The 19,088-nt window shown below is 40.3% G+C and overlaps 1 protein-coding gene across 1 annotated transcript; it reads right to left on the bottom strand.

The window, feature by feature from the left end:
- Nucleotides 1-9,740: 9,740 nt before the first annotated feature.
- Nucleotides 9,741-17,142, bottom strand: LOC115134473 (hyaluronidase-5-like). Its single transcript, XM_029668477.2, has 4 exons — nucleotides 17,121-17,142; nucleotides 15,874-16,822; nucleotides 15,556-15,645; nucleotides 9,741-10,273 (listed from the first exon to the last, which is right to left on the bottom strand). Exons 2-4 carry the CDS (start codon nucleotides 16,810-16,812, stop codon nucleotides 9,944-9,946), a joined length of 1,359 nt encoding a protein of 452 aa, XP_029524337.1. The 5' UTR covers nucleotides 16,813-16,822; nucleotides 17,121-17,142; the 3' UTR covers nucleotides 9,741-9,943.
- Between the last annotated feature and the right edge of the window lie 1,946 nt (nucleotides 17,143-19,088).

Below are 19,088 nucleotides of genomic sequence, written 5' to 3'. Positions count from 1 at the left end.
GTCAAAAGTTTGGACACACCTACTCATTCAAGGGTTTTTCTTTATTTTTACTATTTTCTACATTGTAGAATAATAGTTAAAACATCACAACTATGAAATGAACACATATGGAATCAAGTAGTAACCTTAAAAAGTGTAAATTATATTTTAGATTCTTCAAAGTAGCCACCCTTTGCCTTGATGACAGCTTTGTACACTCTTGGATTAAATAGACTTCTTACTTGGGTTCAGAACTGAACTAAAGCATGGCCTTTTCTTTTCTAAAGGCTAGAGACTTTGCTGGCTGTCTTAAACAAAAACATTTCATTTGTGTTTCAGAGCCTTACATTTGAGTTGGTTTGATTTTGTATGCCATCAGTTTTATTATTGACACGTTCTCCTTTCATGGCAGCGTGCTTACCGACCATTCGAACTACCAATGCACAAAAACCTTTTCCCCCACTGCTATTGCTCCTTGCGGAACAGCTTGTTGGGTCGTGGCCATAGACATATAATCCATAGAAGGGTTTTGGAACCTCTAACCCTGGCAATTTGACTGTTAAACTCATGGGTACAATGGCTGCCAGTCTTGACTTGAATGTTGTTGGTTGCGGCTGTCAGTTTGCCTTTCACAAATTTCCAAATACACTTGTGGAGAAATGTACAGTTTGGAAAGCAAATGCTGTCCTTACTAGATGTATAATAGGTATTTTAACATCACTTTTTTTTACACACAAAAAAAAAACATTTGATGAATAAAATATTTTATTAGTCGACTTTCTCCAATAAAGGGATGACGACACAATCTTTGTGAGAGGGAGGGTATCTGAATTCATTGGTACTCAACACTTCATTCAGGATAAAATGGAGTTGGCCATGAGTTAGCCTGCCCCAGAGCAGTTCAGTCCTGAAGGATTCGTTGACATAGAAATGTTCCTGGCTAAAAGTTGAGACACTTTCATGGTACCGGTTATCCTAAGTTGAACTCAGAGTTGACCAAAGTTACATCGCTAACTTGTCAAATGTGGTTCGCAATATAGGGCTCAGGACGAAGCCCTCTCTTTTGCCGTCTCCTCTGTCCCATCGCTTCAGCAATGTGCTTCCAGTTCACCCCTTACAAGTTGATCGCTGCGTCTGTGAACACACACACATACACATAACACTATCTACAAACAGTTCATCATATTTAGTAAGGTGGTATATTGGTGAATTTCTATAAATGTTTGTCTTTTAACCTAAATCGCAGATGAGACAAACATTTTTACCTGCCCCTTTAAGGGCGGGAGGTTAATGGTGTTTTGTTTGTGCCTGTGAGATTGAGAGAGTTTGACTAGTAGCCACTTCATCTTCACTTCCCTAGCAGTTGAAACTCAAACATTGAAAAACCACCTAGCTTGTGAACAAAACAATGTAAATAGCAACAAAACACAAGGACAAACTCTAAGTAGACTTTAGTTTGAAGTAAATTAGACCAACTGTTATGCCTGTGTACAGCACTTCTAAAAATGCATCTTTCACTCAGCATTTCACGTCTGCACAGCCCCAAGACAGGTTTTCCGCATGAGGTGGGATAGGCTATAGGATTCTTAGTTCTGACTTGTCATGTGATTAATTTACCAGCTACAAAACAAAACAGCAGAAATACTTTGAAAACAGCTACTGCAGGATATATTTTGCTGTAAATTAGATCATACTTTGCTATTGTTATGTACAAATGCGAGTGAAATGCGAGCTCTGTGGAGCCCTAACCACCCGTCCTTCCCCAGATCTGTGCCTCGACACAATCCTGTCAAGGAAGTCTACTGACAATTCCTTCGACCTGAATGCTTGGCTTTTGCTCTGACATGCACTGTCAACTGTGGGAGCTTATATAGACCGGTGTGTGCCTTTCTAAATCATGTCCAATCATTTGAATTTACCATAGGTGGACTTCAGTCAAGTTGTGGAAACATCTCAAGGATGATCAATGGAAACAGGATGCAACTCAGCTAATTTTCGAGTCTCAAAGCAAAGGGTCTGAATACTTATGTAAATGTTTTATTTTATTTAACCTTTATTTAACTAGGCAAGTCAGTTAAGAACAAATTCTTATTTACAATGACGGCCTACTCTAGCCAAACCCTAACACAGACGATGCTGGACAAATCGGTATTTCTGTTTTTTTTTGTTAATACATTTACAAAAACTTCTGGGTGCCGTTGGTTTTTTCTTATTAAACTGCTCCGGTTATGACCCTCTCCTGCTCCTGACTTCCCTGCAGCCAGTCACGCACCTCTTACAGACTGGTGTGTGTATGTAGCAACATGACCAAAATAACTAACAACCAGATTTTTGTCCGGACTATTTCTTCTGGTGGAAGAATTGAATTGTATAAATGTACTTATCAAAATAAGGTTTTGATGAAAATATGTAATTTATTGTTTTAATATGTTGGTAACCGTTTTACAAAAGCAAGGCACGCGAGGCAGTTACGTATTCAGAAAATCCATCATGGGGGAAGTTAGGTACTGTGGTAAATGTATTATTTTATAGAACATAAACTAGGTATGCAACTGTAAGATTGTTTTTACAGTTGGTCTAGTGTCTGTATCTTAAACGGTTAAAGAGCTCTACCATTTTGAAAACCAACCACTTTAGGATGCCATTGACAGTCATGTTGTTTTATAAGATTTGAAATATTTATAATGCACAGTAATAATGTTTGGAGGCAGGACTTGTGCTATCAATTCAGAAAAATACGTTTTAAGTGAAATATTAGCTTTTGTCTGAATCTGAAAAAGACAGGAAATTCAAAAGCTAATTTGACCTATGCACAAAGAAGGCTTTTCAGCATAAGCAGCTTGACTACTGCTAGAGTACTGCAGCTTTATTGATCTACTGTTCTTCAACAACAGATGTACTCACATTGGATGGATTGGTTAGGATTAAAACCTTTCAAACAGCTTAATACTGTATATACTCTTAGAGTAGGTTTAACCCAATAATGTACTTGGTAATGTACATGTGTTTTTTCAGGAAAAACACACATGCCACAATTGACCATCTGGGAATATATTTAATGTTCCTAATCTTGATATACTGTACTGTATATACCCATTGGTTCTTACAGGGGCAATCTGCAGTTCAAATAACAACAAAGCCTCACCCTGGCACTGTTTTGGTAAAAGGCTGAATAATGGGAGGGTGGAGAAATGTAACCACTCTCAAAATGACAATTGTAACCATATTCAGAGGCTAATCGATGGCAATCGATGGCAATTTGCAGTTTTGTCACACAAAACAAATTGCCATCGATTAAATGCAGTTGTGTTCTCCGTTGCTTATGCCTGCCCATACCATAATCCCACCACCCCCATAGGGCACTCTGTTCCCAACGTTGACATCAGAAAACCACTCGCCCACACGACACAATACACGTGAGGCTAGTTGGACATACTGCCAAATTCTCTAAAACAATGTTGGAGGCGGCTTATGGTAGAGAAATTAACATTAAATTCTCTAGCAACAGCTACACAGTGAACATCTGTGGCATTGTGTTGTGTGTCAAAACTGCTAATTTTAGAGTGCCCTTTTATTGTCCCAGCCCAAGGTGCACCTGTTAATGATCATACTCTTTAATCAGCTTCTTAATATGCCACAACTGTCAGGTGTATGGTCACTAACAGGGAAGTAAACAAATTTGTGCACAAAATTGGAGATAAATGCGTTTTTTGTGTGTATCGAACATTGATGGGATCTTTTATTTCAGCTCATGAAACATAGGACCAATACTTTACAGTGTACATTGTTTATAAACAATCAAGTAGAACAAGCATATATTCTGATAGGGTATGACATTTGGACTAAACTCATGAGGCATTTACTATGGAAGTTATTTTATTCAAGAATCAATGGGTGTGTCAATTAAAAAGTCAAAATGTAAGCAATCACAGATTGACCTTTTAAATAATATAATTTATAAATGTCTCAAGATCATTGAGCAACTCTCTTACCCTAACATAACCCACAATATAAGGTTGCATTACATTGTTTATAACAGGAACATACTAGTAAGACAAAAAATGTCACCCGATCGCTGCCCGCACCCACCTGCCCGATTAGCATCACCACTCTGGACAGTTTTGACTTAGAATATGTGGACAACTACATATACCTAGGTGTATCCTTCCAGACTCATATTAAGCATCTCCAATCCAAATTGAAATCCTGAATCGGCTTCCTATTTCGCAACAAAGCCTCCTTCACGCTGCCAAACATACCCTCGTAAAACTGACTATCCTACCGATCATCGACTTCTGCAATGTAATTTACAAAATAGCCTCCAACACTCTACTCAGCAAACTGGATGCAGTCTTATCACAGTGTCGTTTTTTCACCAAAGCCCCATATACCAACCACCACTGCGACCTGTATGCTCTAGTCAGCGGGCCCTAGCTACATATTCGTCGGCAGGCCCACTGGCTCCAGGTCATCTATAAGTATTTGCTAGCTAAAGCTTTGCCTTATCTCAGCTCACTGGTCACCATAACAACACCCACCCGTAGCACTCACTCCAGCTGTCACGTTCTGACCTTTATTTCCTTTGTTTTGTATTTATTTAGTATGGTCAGGGCGTGAGTTGGGTGGGCAGTCTATGTTTGTTTTTCTATGTTTTGGGGTATTTCTATGTTTCGGCCTAGTATGGTTCTCAATCAGAGGCAGGTGTCATTAGTTGTCTCTGATTGAGAATCATACTTAGGTAGCCTGGGTTGCACTGTTTGTTTGTGGGTGATTGTCTATGTTGATGGCTTGTTTCAGCGCAGCTCGCATTAGCTTCACGGTTGTTATTTTGTTTACTGTTTTTGTATAGTGTTTCAGTGTTCAGTTCTTTCTTTTATTAAACATTCAACATATCACGCCGCATTTTGGTCCTCCGATCCTTCTCGCCTCTCCTCTTCAGATGAAGAGGAGGACGACCGTGACACCAGCAGGTATATCTCACTGGTCATCCCCAAAGCCAACATCTCCTTTGGCCGCCTTTCCTTCCAGTTCTCTGCTGCCAAAAACAATAAAATTGCTGAAGTTGGAGACTTATATCTCACTCACTAACTTTAAGCATCAGCTATCTGAGCAGCTTATCGATCGCTGCATCTGTAAATAGCCCATCCAATCTACCTGCCTCATCCCCATATTGTTTTTATTTACTTTTTTTGTTGCTCTTTTGCACACCAGTATTTCTACTTGCACATCATCATCTGCACATCTATCACTCCAGTGTTAATTTCCTAAATTGTAATTACTTCGCTACTATGGCCTATTTATTGCCTTACCTCTTTACGCCATTTGCACACACTGTATACAGATTTTCTATTGTGTTATTGACTGTACGTTGGTTTATCCCACGTGTAACTCTGTGTTGTTGTTTTTTGTCGCACTGCTTTGCTTTATCTTGGCCAGGTCGCCGTTGTAAATGAGAGCTTGTTCTCAACTGGCCTACCTGGTCAAATAAAGGTGGAAAAAAATAATAATAATAAATAGCTATGCTATTTAACATGCTGAAAAGATGTCAACTACCTTCTCCATTTCCCGTCTAAGTAGGCTTATTTATTAGGCTAGGTCAAATGTAAGGTTACAACCAGTTAAATGTAGCTAAATTTAATCGAAAATATAGTCTAAGTAGTCCTAAAAAGTAATTATTTATCATGAGAGGGCCATAGTTTTCTGGTAAAAATGATTATAAATTGATGAGGTGCAGTTTTGAGGACACAAACTCAAGTGCACAGCACAAATATGATGTAAATATGAAATATTTTATATTATGTATTTCCTATTAAACAAAACTGTATGAATAAGTCTTGAAATGACTTTATATGCTTTCTACATGTAGTATAAGATTTCACGTTCCTTATAATTGTAAAAAATATATTTTGGTGATTTAGTGAACATTTTAAGAAAATGTGCATATTTTCTAAAGTGCTCTCTTGATCAGAATGTCTGCCCCCATCACTGAGCTCGTTAGGACTCGCCTTTCATCTCATATTAATGTTGTCCGTCTATGACAAACAAAGTATTTTCTGTTTAAAATGTATGAATTATTTTAGAGGAATGGCTATGAATCGCTCTCTGACTGTGCAGCAGTGATGAAACCACTCATGCTGCGCTATAACGTAAGGTTTGCAGGCATGTGCTTTGTCAGTGGCTGTGATGTAGGGTTCAGCCAGGAGCTGATGGGCAGTCAAAAGAGCGAATGAAATGGTAGGAGGGACATCCAAGCTTTAAGGAGTTTCAGATTTCACATCCGACCTCACACAGGCTAAAAACATGCACTTGTTTAAAAATCTACGGTGCCCACCAATGTCAGTTGGAACCAGTACCAGTACCACGCAGGTCCCCTAAACAAGGGACTTTACATCTAAGAGGACTAGGAAGAATTTTGGCTGGAGATTGAGCCTAGTCCTGGACTAAAAAGCAAGATCAATCTGTGTCTTGGAAAACAATACCAAGTACCTGAATAGGTTATGTGGTAGGCTGTTTGAGATAAGGTTTGAATCCTAATCAACCCATCCAATGTGAGTACATCTGTTGTTGAAGTACAGTAGATTAATAAAGCTACAGTACTCTAGTAGTAGTCAAGCTGCTTATGCTGAAAAGCCTTCTTAGTGCATAAGTCAAATTAGCTTTTGAATTAATAGACGTGTCACTACCTTTGAACGTTGTTATCGAACAGTTTTCTTTTAAATTGTGTTGCTTTATGCCTTGAACATGATGTGTTGTTATTATTATGTCCTGTTTCTATTAATCTAAACTCAAGAATTGTTCTTGAGATGATTTGTAATGCTTTCCATATTTTCAAGGCCAACCTCCTCCCAGAGGTGGGTGGCGATTTCAATTTGAACTTTCTATCTCTTGGTTATACTTATGATAGTGTAACTTTACTAATGCATTTAATGGCCTTTCATTACATTTTTATATCCATCTGATTCTTACTTGATAAACTGTGAGGTTGCCATTGACCAGACCAACTAATCTGACCAACATACAAAGACAAACAGTGACAGGTACATTTTCATCAAATGTTGAGAACTGATTGAACTGATGTAATCTTTCTGCCCTTAACAAAACATTTAATTTTATTGATCTTGTTTGAAGGAACGTGTACCTAGGGACATTTGCATGACTAAATCACATTGTCAACGCTTCTCCGGAAGACACTCCTGATGCCATTGGTCCAAGGACTAGAAGTTGGGTTCAATAAACTGGATTGAAGACTCAAGAACGAACTATCATGTGGTGCTGGACGTTTCTTCCTGCATTGGACTCAGGCTATTTGTGTACTGATATGAACAGCTTCTGTCCAGGGGGGATTTGCAGGCTCAGCCCTTAATGTATGTGCTCTTTGTCATTTCCGGCAGAAATGGCTAAACAAAACACAAAAGACAATGCTTACGGGTTAGTACAGCCTTCCACCCTCTAAGGGACGAAAATGTATCTCTCTCTACAGTATACAGAGGACTGATTACTGGAATGTGTTATAGACTAATTCTGCAGCAGCCATGTTTGGTATCTATCTAAAATGTGTCCTCTGAAGAGAACTCTGAAGCTATCTACAGTATATGGATATATGACTCTGTGGTAACTTGTATTTGTCCAGGGTGAACTCTAAAGGACTATGCAAATGTGATTTATTGTCCTCTCAGGAATTCTGTCTTACAGTATTTACATTGGTCTCATCCCCCACACAAGCCTTTAGATGCTGTGACATGCTGTGGAGATTGGGCTTGGGTGATCAGGTTACCAAGTTCTGCTCTCCTGTGTCTGACTTCCCTGCCACCGATTACGCACCCCTTACAGAATTCCACACCAACTATATGGAGTCAGCAGGAGCAGGTGCCCCTGGAATAGGGGTGGAGGAGCGCATCTGGGAGCATACGGCGATGTTCCACCATCTCAGCGCCGCCATGGACCATGTTGTCCAAACTATGGACCGCTGGGAGAGACATGGAGTTCCTCCAGCGCCTCCACCAGCACAACCAGGGTCTCCACTACTCACTCCCCCTTCACCTGGTCCCAGTGGGATGATGGGACGGCTGCACGCTGCCAGCGTTTCCTGTTACAGCTCGACCTCTACCTGGAAACCGTCCACCCGGCTCCTTCAGGTCATGATAAGGTGTCCACCCTCGTCTCGTGCCTCTCTTGAAAGCCTTGGAGTGGGCCAACGCCGTGTGAGGAAAAGAAGATGCGGCGCTGGACCATTTCGAGGATTTCACCCACCGCTCTACCCTCGAGTGGATGGTCGAAGACTGCCCGGAAGCGGTGAACGTCTCTTTCATCTGAGGCAGGGGATGAGGAGCGCCCAGGAGTTCGCCATGGGTTTTCAGACCCTGGCCACCGGCGCGGGATGGAACGATAGGGTCCTGATTGACCACTATCGCTGCAGTTTGAGCGAAGACTTCCATTGGGAGTTGGCCTGCAGGGACACCACCCTCACTTTCGACCAGCTGGTCGACCTGTCCATTCGGCTGGATAAACCGCTGGCCACCCGCGGACGTCCAGATCGGGTTCTATCGATTCCATCCCCCATGACATGTTTCTAAAGGACTGTAACGGAACTTTGAGTTTTTGTCTGGATGAAATGCTCGCGCTTCATGAAGTTGGATTACTGGGCTGAACACGCTAACAAGTGGCTATTTGGACATAAATTATGGAATTTTATGGAACAAATCAGTAATTTATTGTTGAACTGGGATTCCTGGGAGTGCCTTCTGATGAAGATCATCAGATTCCAAAATGATTTCAAAATGGCTCTGGCTGTTTTGGGTTCTGAGCGCCGTTCTCAGATTATGCTTTTTCGGTAAAGTTTTTTTGAAATCTTCTGCAATCTTCTGCAAAATCGCCGGATGTTTTGGAATCAAAACATTACTGCACGTAAGGCACCAAAGTAAACTGAAATTTTTGAATATAAATATGGACATTATCGTACAAAACAGACATGTATTGTGTAACATGATGTCCGATGAGGGTCATCTGATGAAGATCATCAAAGGTTAGTGATTCATTTTATCTATATTTCTGCTTTTTCTGACTCCAATCTTTGTCTGGAAAAATGTGTTTTTTCGACTTGGCAGTGATCTAACATAATCATATGTTGTGCTTTAGCTATAAAGCATTTTTTAAATCGGACACGATGGGTAGATTAATAAAATGAGTGTCTGTGTGCCTGGAAGGTGATATGAGAAAACAAGTGTATAAGAACACCACCAAATGTCCTTGCTATGTGGCATGACACGCAACCCCCTGGGCACAGATGTCAGTTCAACATCTATTTTTCATTTGTCAACTAATTGGAATTCAATGTGAAATCAACATAAAATGTCACCATGTCATTACAAAAAAATATGAAATTCCCTTGAGTTGATGATTTTTTACAAATCCAATCAGTTCTTCACGTTGATTCAACGTCATCACATTGACTGTTTTGGTTAAAATGACGTGGAATCAATGTTAATTCAATCTGTTGATGCACAGTAGGAAGGAATGATTTGTTCCTAGTATTTTTCCTTCTATATGCTTGGTCAGCATAAGTTGAAAATTTACTGCTGAGTAATTGTAGATACTTAGCCAGTCATTTCATTATATATTAACCAAATATGTTAAAACACATTATTTCTTTAATGTAATCATCGCAGTACCATTACTCAAAGCCCCTAAAAATGTTGGGGTTATTGGCTTAAATCTTACAGGCTCTGCATACTGTCCAAAGGATATCAATACTCACAACAATGTAAAATATTTTTGAATTTTATTTTGACATAAATATGTAATGTCTTACTTTAGTGATTCAGTCCTATAGTGCAGGATTCTCAAAAAATACTGTTAATCTAAAAATGAGAACCTTGATTATTTGCTTCAATCATATACACGTACCCATACTGTGAATGCATTCATCAGATTCGTGATATTTTCTAAAAGTGAACCCCCAGGGAGGCTATACTTGAATAACCATTGGGGTCATGGGACGTGATAACTGGGGTGAGCAGCTACTGCCTGTGTAGCACTGGCAGGTGAACTTGTCTGCTAAGGTGAGTAGGTCAGCAGAGGAGGGTATTCCGATGGCCACGTACTTTCGCTGGGACTTTAGGAGGCGGAAGTTGTCCGGGTTCAGGTGCAGGTAGTCATTGGAGTTGTAGTCCTTTCTGACACAGCGGCCATTGCCCTGGCAAAGGACGTCACTACAGAGTTTGGCGGCAGCGGTCACGTTAGCGATGTATGGGTTGAGGGTGGATGTCAGGTATGTGGATAATGCTTCACATGAAGCCTGAAAGGAGAGAGAGGGGGGTGGGGGGTGAGATATTAATGAACTTGTTCTTGGGATGGAATGTTGGATGAATTATATAGAGGATAGAAAGAAGGGGGCTACAAATGGACATGTCATATCCAAGTGTTGTGCCACCTGACAACATGTGAAAGGTGATATGATAAGCATAAACATTCCGTACTTTCAGTTTTTTACATAAATAGCAAATGTAACAGCGTGCCATCATTGGTCAGCACTACCTTACGGAAAAAACACAGGAATTTCACGTTTCAGCAATTTCATATTTCAACAAGTAGTGATGAAGTCCATCTATCTTCCACGTTGAGCCATGAGAGATTGACATGCATATCATTAATATTAGCTCCCTGTGTACTTTTATGGACCACCCGCGCTGCTCTGTTCTGAGACAATTGTAATTTTCCTAAGTCCCTCTTTGTGGCATCTGACCACATTACTGAACAGTAGTCCAGGTGTGACAAAACTAGGGCCTGTAGGACCTGCCTTGTTGATAGTGTTGTTATTAAGAACGCAGAGCAGCACTTTACTAGGGACAGACTTCTCCCCATCTTAGCTACTGTTGTATCAATATGTTTTGACCATGACAGTTTACAATCCAGGGTTACTACAAGCAGTTTAGCAACCTCAATTTCCACAATATTCATTACACGATTTAGTTGAGGTTTAGGCTTTAGTGTATGATTTGGCCCAAATACAATGCTTTTCATTTTTGAAATATTTAGGACTACCTTATTCCTTGCCACCCATTCTGAAACTAACTGCATATCATTGTTAAGTGTTGTAGTCATTTCAGTTGCTATAGTAGCTGACGTGTATAGTGTTGAGTCATCTGCATACATAGACACACTGGCTTTCCCCAAAACCAGTGGCATGTCGTTAGTAAAGAATGAAAAATGTAAGGGGCCTAAACAGCTGCCCTGGGTAATTCCTGAGTTTACCTGGATTATGTTGGAGAGGCTTCTATTAAAGAACACCCTACGTGTTCTGTTAGACAGGTAACTCTTTATCATCAAAACAGCAGGGGGTGTAAAGCCATAATACATCGTTTTTTCTAGTAGTAGACTATGATCGATAATGTCAAAAGCCGCACTGAAGTCTAACAAAACAACACCCTGCTATCTTTGTATCATCAATGTATCTCAGCCATATCTCAGTCAGTCATTTGTGTAAGTGCTTGTTGAATGTCCTTCCCTATAAGTGTGCTCAAAGTCTTTTGTCAATTTCTGTAAAATAGTATTGTATCTGGTCAAACACAATTTTTTCAAAAAGTTTACTAAGGGTTGGTGACAGGTTGATTGGTCGGCTATTTGAGCCAGTAAAGGGGACTTTACTATTCTTAGTTAGCGGAATTACTTTTGTTTCCCTCCAGGCCTGAAGGCACACACTTTCTAGTTGGCTTAAATTGAAGATATGGCAAATAGGAGTGGCAATATCATCCGCTATTATCCTCAGTAATTTTCCATCCAGGTTGTCAGACCCCGGGCCAGGTCGATTAGAAAGGCCTGCTCGCTGAAGTATTTTAGGGAGCGTTTGATAGTGATGAGGGGTGGTCATTCGACCGTGGACGCAGGCAATGAGGCAGTGATCGCTGAGATCCTGGTTGAAGACAGCAGAGGTTTATTTGGAGGGCAAGTTAGTCAGGATGATATCTATGAGGGTGCCCATGTTTATGGATTTATGGTTGTACCTGGTAGGATCTTTGATAATTTGTGTGAGATTGAGGGCATCTAGCTTAGATTGTAGGATGGCCGGGGTGTTAAGCATATCCCAGTTTAGGTCACCTCACAGTACGAACTCTGAAAATAGATGGGGGGCAATCAATTCACATATGGTGTCCAGGGCACAGCTGGGGGCTGAGGGGGGTCTATAACAAGCGGCAACAGTGAGAGACTTATTTCTGGAAAGGTGAATTTTTAAAAGAAAAGCTCAAACTGTTTGGGCATAGACCTGGATAGTAAGACAGAACTCTGCAGGCTATCTCTGCAGTTTATTGCAACTCTGCCCCCTTTGGCAGTTCAATCTTGACGTAAAATGTTGTAGTTGGGGATGGAAATTTCAAAATTCTTGGTGGCCTTCCTAAGCCAGGATTCAGACAAGGCTAGGACATCAGGGTTATATATGATAGATGTTAAAACTATGTATTCCTACCACTATCATCAAAGGCATTATCTATATTTCCGAGATAGTCAAAATGTAATCTGTTACAAGCAAGTTATGAACCTTGTTTCTTAGGCTACAAATGTTAATGTCGCCTATTTTTAGCACCTTTCTGGGTTGTTTGATTGTTGGCGCATACAAAAATATATTTTGCTGTTTTAATTTTTTAAAATCCATAATTCTGCTTAAGAATGGAAGGTTGGGGATTGGCTGAACATTTCTAAGAGCTGAAGAATCTAGATTACGTTTGTTCAGAAGGGGTTTCACCATAACAGTTTTTAGTGAGGTTTGGAAAGTGCCTGTGAATACGGAGTGATTAACAATACCTTGCAATTAAAAACTGTTTTGAAGAAGGTGGTGGGGATATGATTGAGAAGGCAGGTAGAAGGCTTAAGTTGTGATGTCACTTTCCTGAACATGTCTGAGTAAATCAGGGAAAATAAATCCACAGTGCCTTTACGTGTTAGGCTAAGGCACATATCATCAAACTTCTCATCAAGTCTTGCTTGACTGATACCCAGCCTAATGTTGGTTATCTTACCTCTGAAATATGCCGCAAACTCATCACATTTAGATGTGGAGGAAGGTTCAATTAGGATTGAGGGGGTAGGATTTATCAGGCCATCAATGGTCAAGAAGAGCATCTTTAAATTATTCTGATTAATTGTGATCAAGTAAGAAAAATGAGTCAGTCTGGCATTTCTAATGGCCTTGTTAAATATGCCAAGATGCTCTCTCAGAATATCATAATGGACCTGCGACTTAGACTTTCTCCCCTTCCACTCTGCCTTTTTGCAATTTCTCTTTAATTGATTTAGTTTCCTCACTCATCCAAGGGGCTCTCCATTTGGATGTGGACTTTTTCAACTTTACTGGAGCTATGGTATCAATGGTTACCCTTAATGTGCTATTAAAATCATCAACTAAATCATTACAAGAGGAAGGCAGAATAGGTATTGTTGTTCATGCACTCAATAAAATCTGTAGCAACGTCAGAGGCAAGATAGCGTTTCTTAATAATGTGTTCAGTATTACCCTGTGCTATGGGCAACAAGGTAGTGAAAAACACAGTGGTGACCAGATAAAGCAACATCAACAATAGAGGATATGTCAATAGAAAGCCCCTTGGTAATAATCAGGTCCAGAGTATGGCTACAATTATGGGTGGGCCCAGTAACATGTTGGATAAAGTCCATAGAGCTCAAAATATTCATCAATTTAATGACCTTGGAGTCAGTCTCTTTGTCAACATTAAATTAAAATCGTCCAACACAATGATTTTATCATAGTTCTCTGGGACAATAGACAATAGCTCAGATAAATCAGTAAAGAAAGTTGGTTCAGTGCTTTGGTGGCCTTTACAGGGTTTTGGCCAGCACTGGTGGCTAACATTTAAACAGTATAGGATGATGCTCAAAAGGCCCAAAGTCACCAAACTAAATTTCCTTACAGCCGAGAGCAGTATTAAAAGTAGAGGCTGTCCACCCACCCTTTTTCCCTTTTCTGATAGAGTATCAAAAGCTGTAGTCCAGAGGGGAGGCTTCAATAAGAGCGGCCCTAGAGTCTGTTTCAGTGAGAAACATGCAATCAACTTTGCGCTTAGTATTGATGTCATTCATGAGAAAGGTTTTACTAGTGATTGCTCTAACATTTAAAAGCATATTCAACGGGGCATCTGCCTCGAGGTGACACATGGAATAACATCCAAATTATTAACGTTACAACCATTTTTTCTGACAGTCTCCAATCTAACAGAATGGTAGGAGATGACAGTTTGTATAAACTCACTAGAAGGCGGAGTTAAAGGAAGATAAATTAGGTTACTCACAATACCCGTAGTGACATTTCCATAAGATTTTATATGCTTTCCAAGTCTTTTGTTAGTTATTCTGACAGGGAGAACTGGAGCACTACCAGACCCTGTCCGTCAATCTCAAAAACAGTTTGCGATGATGCTGGAAATAATCCTGAAACATCTCCGCACTTAGTAAAAGTGTGCTGTTATTTTAGTTATAAGTTATTCTGTCCCCTCATCATTGTTTTCATTTACTTATTTCGGCAATTTTGAGGGTTTTCTGCATAGTTGTCAATGTTGGTGGGGCATATTATTCAGTGTTAATGTTACTCCTGAATCACGATGATAAATATAATAGTTTTTCTTCCGTGTATTTTAAGCAAAGATTTACTTTGTAGTCCAAAGTGTAAGAATACAGGTGAAATCAGTTACTTATACATGGTGGCATTGCAGGAAGATCGGAATGGTGTGAACCAAGAGGTTGTGCATTCAAATCCCACGTAAGGACATGTTGAATAACAATTACTGTATAAATAAACATACATGATATAGTCAAATATATATTGTCCTTTGAAAACACTATGCTTAAAAGCACTTGTGTGTATCATAAAGACTCATTTTTGTTTGCAGGACATCGCCTGTGAAATCATGTGTCATATCATCAAATGTCAAGTGTTCCAAAAACATACTGTATAGTTTCACATGATTTCACAGGTGAAAAAAATAATAATAATAAATGCGTTGGTTTACAGGGTCAGCGCTTTGCTCAAGGGCACATCAACAGATTTTTCACCTTGTCGGCTCAGGTATTTGAACCAGCAGCCTTTCGGTTGCTGGCCCAACATTCTAACCCAGGGCTCTTCAACCCTGTTCCTAGAGAGCTACCATCCTGTAGGTTTTCCCTCCGACCCTAATCTAGGCAACTGGTTATAATAATTAGCTGGTTGATAAACTGAATCAGGTTAGTTCTAACTGGGGTTGAAGAGGAAACCTACAAGCGGGTAGCTCTCCAGGAACAAGGTTGGCGAGCCCTGCTCTAACCACTAGCCTACCTGCCGCCATGCCAAGATCATCACATATGAAGTGTTCCAAAAACATGTTTTCACATGATTTCACATGTGCAGAACTGGTATATGACACGTGAAATCATATGATTTCTCTGTGAGGGTACTGCACCACCACTCAACAAAGCTTTTTACATTGAAGTATTCAATGATATTTAAGCAAAACATAGTACAAATTAAATAAGTGTACTTTATATTTCATCACGGGACATAAACTAAGAAATGTGGAGGGGTGTATTTGAGATTACCTTGTCAGTATAGTCGGCACTGGCTCCCCAGAGCACTGACCCGGAAGCCCCCAATGCTGCACTTTCTCCAATACTTCTGATCAGATCCTCCTGGGAATGACAGACACACAGAAACTCCTGCATGAAACTCAACTGAAGTAAAAAAAAAAAAATTTGTAATAGTGTGTGCACTGCATGTCTTAAATGTTCTTGTGAGTTATCAGCATTTAGTGAGCACACGTTTTAATAGCACAAAGCTAAAGATAACATAAAAGTCTATTGAAATTGTGTAGCACTTAATTTTGAAATATTTTAAGTAATTGACATTAATGCCCTCACCGTACTGAGAAACTTATTTAGGTCACGGTAGAGTGGGCATGAGTATACATAGATGGGCACAGTGTAGGGGCGTTTGGGCAGAGCTGCCACCCTCACCGCCTCCTGAACGCGGTTTCGGACAAAAAGTGCCACGTTGGCGCTGTTGTTCAGCGACGCAGGCAGGTAGACTGAAGGGTATAGAGCCGTGCTGGACTCCCAAAGCCACAAAAGCTCGTCGTTCTGGCTCTTGGTCTTGTCGGAGCATTGCCCTGTGTAGTCTGGCTTCTCCCAGCCATAGTTGTAGCAATCGGGGAACAGATAGAACCCCCATTGCTGGCTGGGCCGCTGGCTGATACCTAGCATCATGGTTCCCTCCATGTAGTTGCGGGCTGCAGTCTGAAACTGCTTCTTGGCCTCAGTGGTTGCTTGTGATGGGGACAAAGAGGGGTCCTTCTCTCGAGCGTAGGCGATGGACAGTTGACGGTAAATATTCTTGGACCCCCAGTTTCTGTCCCACAGGGGGCGCCAGTCTTCCCAGTCGATGACGGCCAGACCCGGGGTCGTGTCAGAGGGGATGTAATGATTGATGTCACCGTAGGCCTTAATCAGGTGGGCCGTCAGGTTGCCCTTTTGGGGGATGCCACCATTGAACTGGCGATGGTTGTTGGGGTCAACGTGAGGGTACAGGCCCAGGCGGTCGACGTAGAACAGGGTGAGAAACTGACCGGGAACAGCAGCTGGCGTGGTCACTGCTTTGAAGGACCAGGTGTCCAGTGGGATCTGCAGCCTCTTGCATGCAGGGGTCGGGGTATTCCATATACCCACAAACGGATGACCGTCAAACAGTGGGGGCTCCGTTGTAGGTAGGGGGGAGACGAAACTAAGACACGCCAGAAGGGAGAGGGCAAGGGTGGGGAGTAGCTGGGGAGCGCCCCTTTTCATCTGGGGGAACTGGTCCATCGTGACTCCTCTGTGAGAACAAAAATACATAAATACATGTATGTGGCAACTGGCAGTGGAGGAATGTGACTTCCCAACAATCTCTGTATAGCTACAGTGAGGTACCTTATTTACGTGTCTTTTCAGATATCTTTACATAGCCAGTGATGGCCATAGCAGAGAGAAAGGTGATAGAGCCAATGGTGGCAGTTATTAGAACATTCAGTACACAAGCTGTTGATGACGATGTTCAACTGTTACAAAGTCAGATGACAGACTAATATTACGGATGTTACCAAACAGCCAAAAGGCAGCCTACTAGTCCTTACCTGTGCGTAATACGCGGTTGGAGCACACTGACACAGTAGAGAAATCATATTTTTATACATTTGGGTTAATCTATCCCATTTGATGTCATCTTGTGTCAAGTGCTCATTAAACATGTTCCTGTTTGTTGTACATTATGGTTTATCATTCAAGAGCTTTATCTGTGGTTCCAAGAAGGACTGTTATTGACTATTTAATAGACCGATTAGAGAGCGACAGAGCAGAGCAAGGACATACAATGGTTCATATTTGCAGAATTTCAATCTGGCTGTCAAGGTATACTTGTCTCTGGTATCTGAAAATAACAGGAGATGATATATCACCTGTTATTGTGAAGCTATTGCTCAACCTTTTGACAAACCTCAGGCCTTGACAGAATTCTTGACATATGAAATGGGAGTGGGTAGAACAAAAACCTAGTACTTTAGGCCTAAGTTCCAAAGCCGTCCTGATTGGACAATATACCCTATGCACTTATATCACTTTCTGCAAATCAAACATTTTCCATGACCTGATAGATAAAAAAAAATAGGCATATTAATAATATAATTTTCTTCTCCTCTGGATGGGAGCAAGTTGCGGGCACGTCAGGCTCCGAATCAGATTGCAGGCTTTGGGGTGAGAGAACAGTTAAGTGCTATGATCAAGCAGCCACCACACTTATGTCAACCAGTATAACAGGTCTGGTACATTTCTGTGAAACTATTTATTTTACTGTTATCTGGTCTCCTATCTCTTTTCTGTACTCAGGAAAACACAGATGCCCTTCAAGGAACCTGACCTCTGGAGTGTGCGGAGGATATCAGTGTTTGTCTGCAGTTAACAGCCTAATACACTGTTACATTGCGTGCGTGTAAGAGAGAGAATGTGGCCAAATAGAATCCAAGTGTTAGGGGTCACTTTCAGGGACACTTTAAGGGTAATTTAATGGCTACTAAGGGCTGATTTAAGAGCTACTGTACTAAGGGCCAAGAATCTTTGAGAATCGTCATTGATACATTAGAAAATAGTCAGCCATGGTTCTTGATATAAGCATCCATTTACTGTGATTTAATTAAGTTGCTTCGATTAGGAGGAAAATGAAGAGAAATTAATGTATTCAAAATTATTTACATTTTTTGGTAACACTATATTTTAAGATGCACATTTTAGCTACAAATGTGTGGTTTATAAGCGTGTATACACGTAGCTAATAAGGCCTTTATTATGTCATATAAGCCATAGATAAGGCCTTAATTTGTGTTTTTTCTTATTCCAACATTATAAGTCATGTGTTGCCAATCCTTAACCTCATTGTCAGTCATAATAAAGACATATGAGTATTTAATAAAGAACAAGTTACACAGTAGACAGACTCATAGTATGCGGTCTCAATGTAGACCTAATAAAAGTGTAGTATCTTAACATATGTTCCCTGTGCTAAAGTGCTACCTTACATTCTCTAATATGTTGACATATATTATTGTTTTAAGATGGTCATACCATGAATCATTTAGCTATGTGATTTAACATTGTAGGACCCTTTTAGGTATCCCCCAAAAATATCTACAAAAACGTTTGATAAAATATTGAATTTGACCTTTACTACCGAATCCCATTAAAAACACATTGAGTAACACATGCATAAATGGCAAAGAAGGCAGTCAACATTATTTTATAAGGAATAAGTGTTTGTCCTATATCTAGGAGATATAATAAAGCTTTAACAGGGCACACCTGTTAATTAAAATGCATTCCAGGTGACTACCTCGTGAAGCTGGTTGAGAGAATGCCAAGAGTGTGCAAGCTGTCGTCAAGGCAAAAGGTGGCTACTTTGAAGAATCTCAAATATAAAATATATTTTGATATGTTTAACACTTTTTTTGCTTACTACTTGATTCCATATGTGTTATTTCATAGTGTTGATGTCTTCACTATTATTCTACAATGTAGAAATAGTAAAAAATAAAGAAAAACCCTTGAATGAGTAG

Source organism: Oncorhynchus nerka, linkage group LG9a (genome assembly GCF_034236695.1).
Source record: "Oncorhynchus nerka isolate Pitt River linkage group LG9a, Oner_Uvic_2.0, whole genome shotgun sequence".
NCBI classification, from domain to species: domain Eukaryota; kingdom Metazoa; phylum Chordata; class Actinopteri; order Salmoniformes; family Salmonidae; genus Oncorhynchus; species Oncorhynchus nerka.
This window is presented reverse-complemented; position numbering and strand designations above follow the sequence as displayed.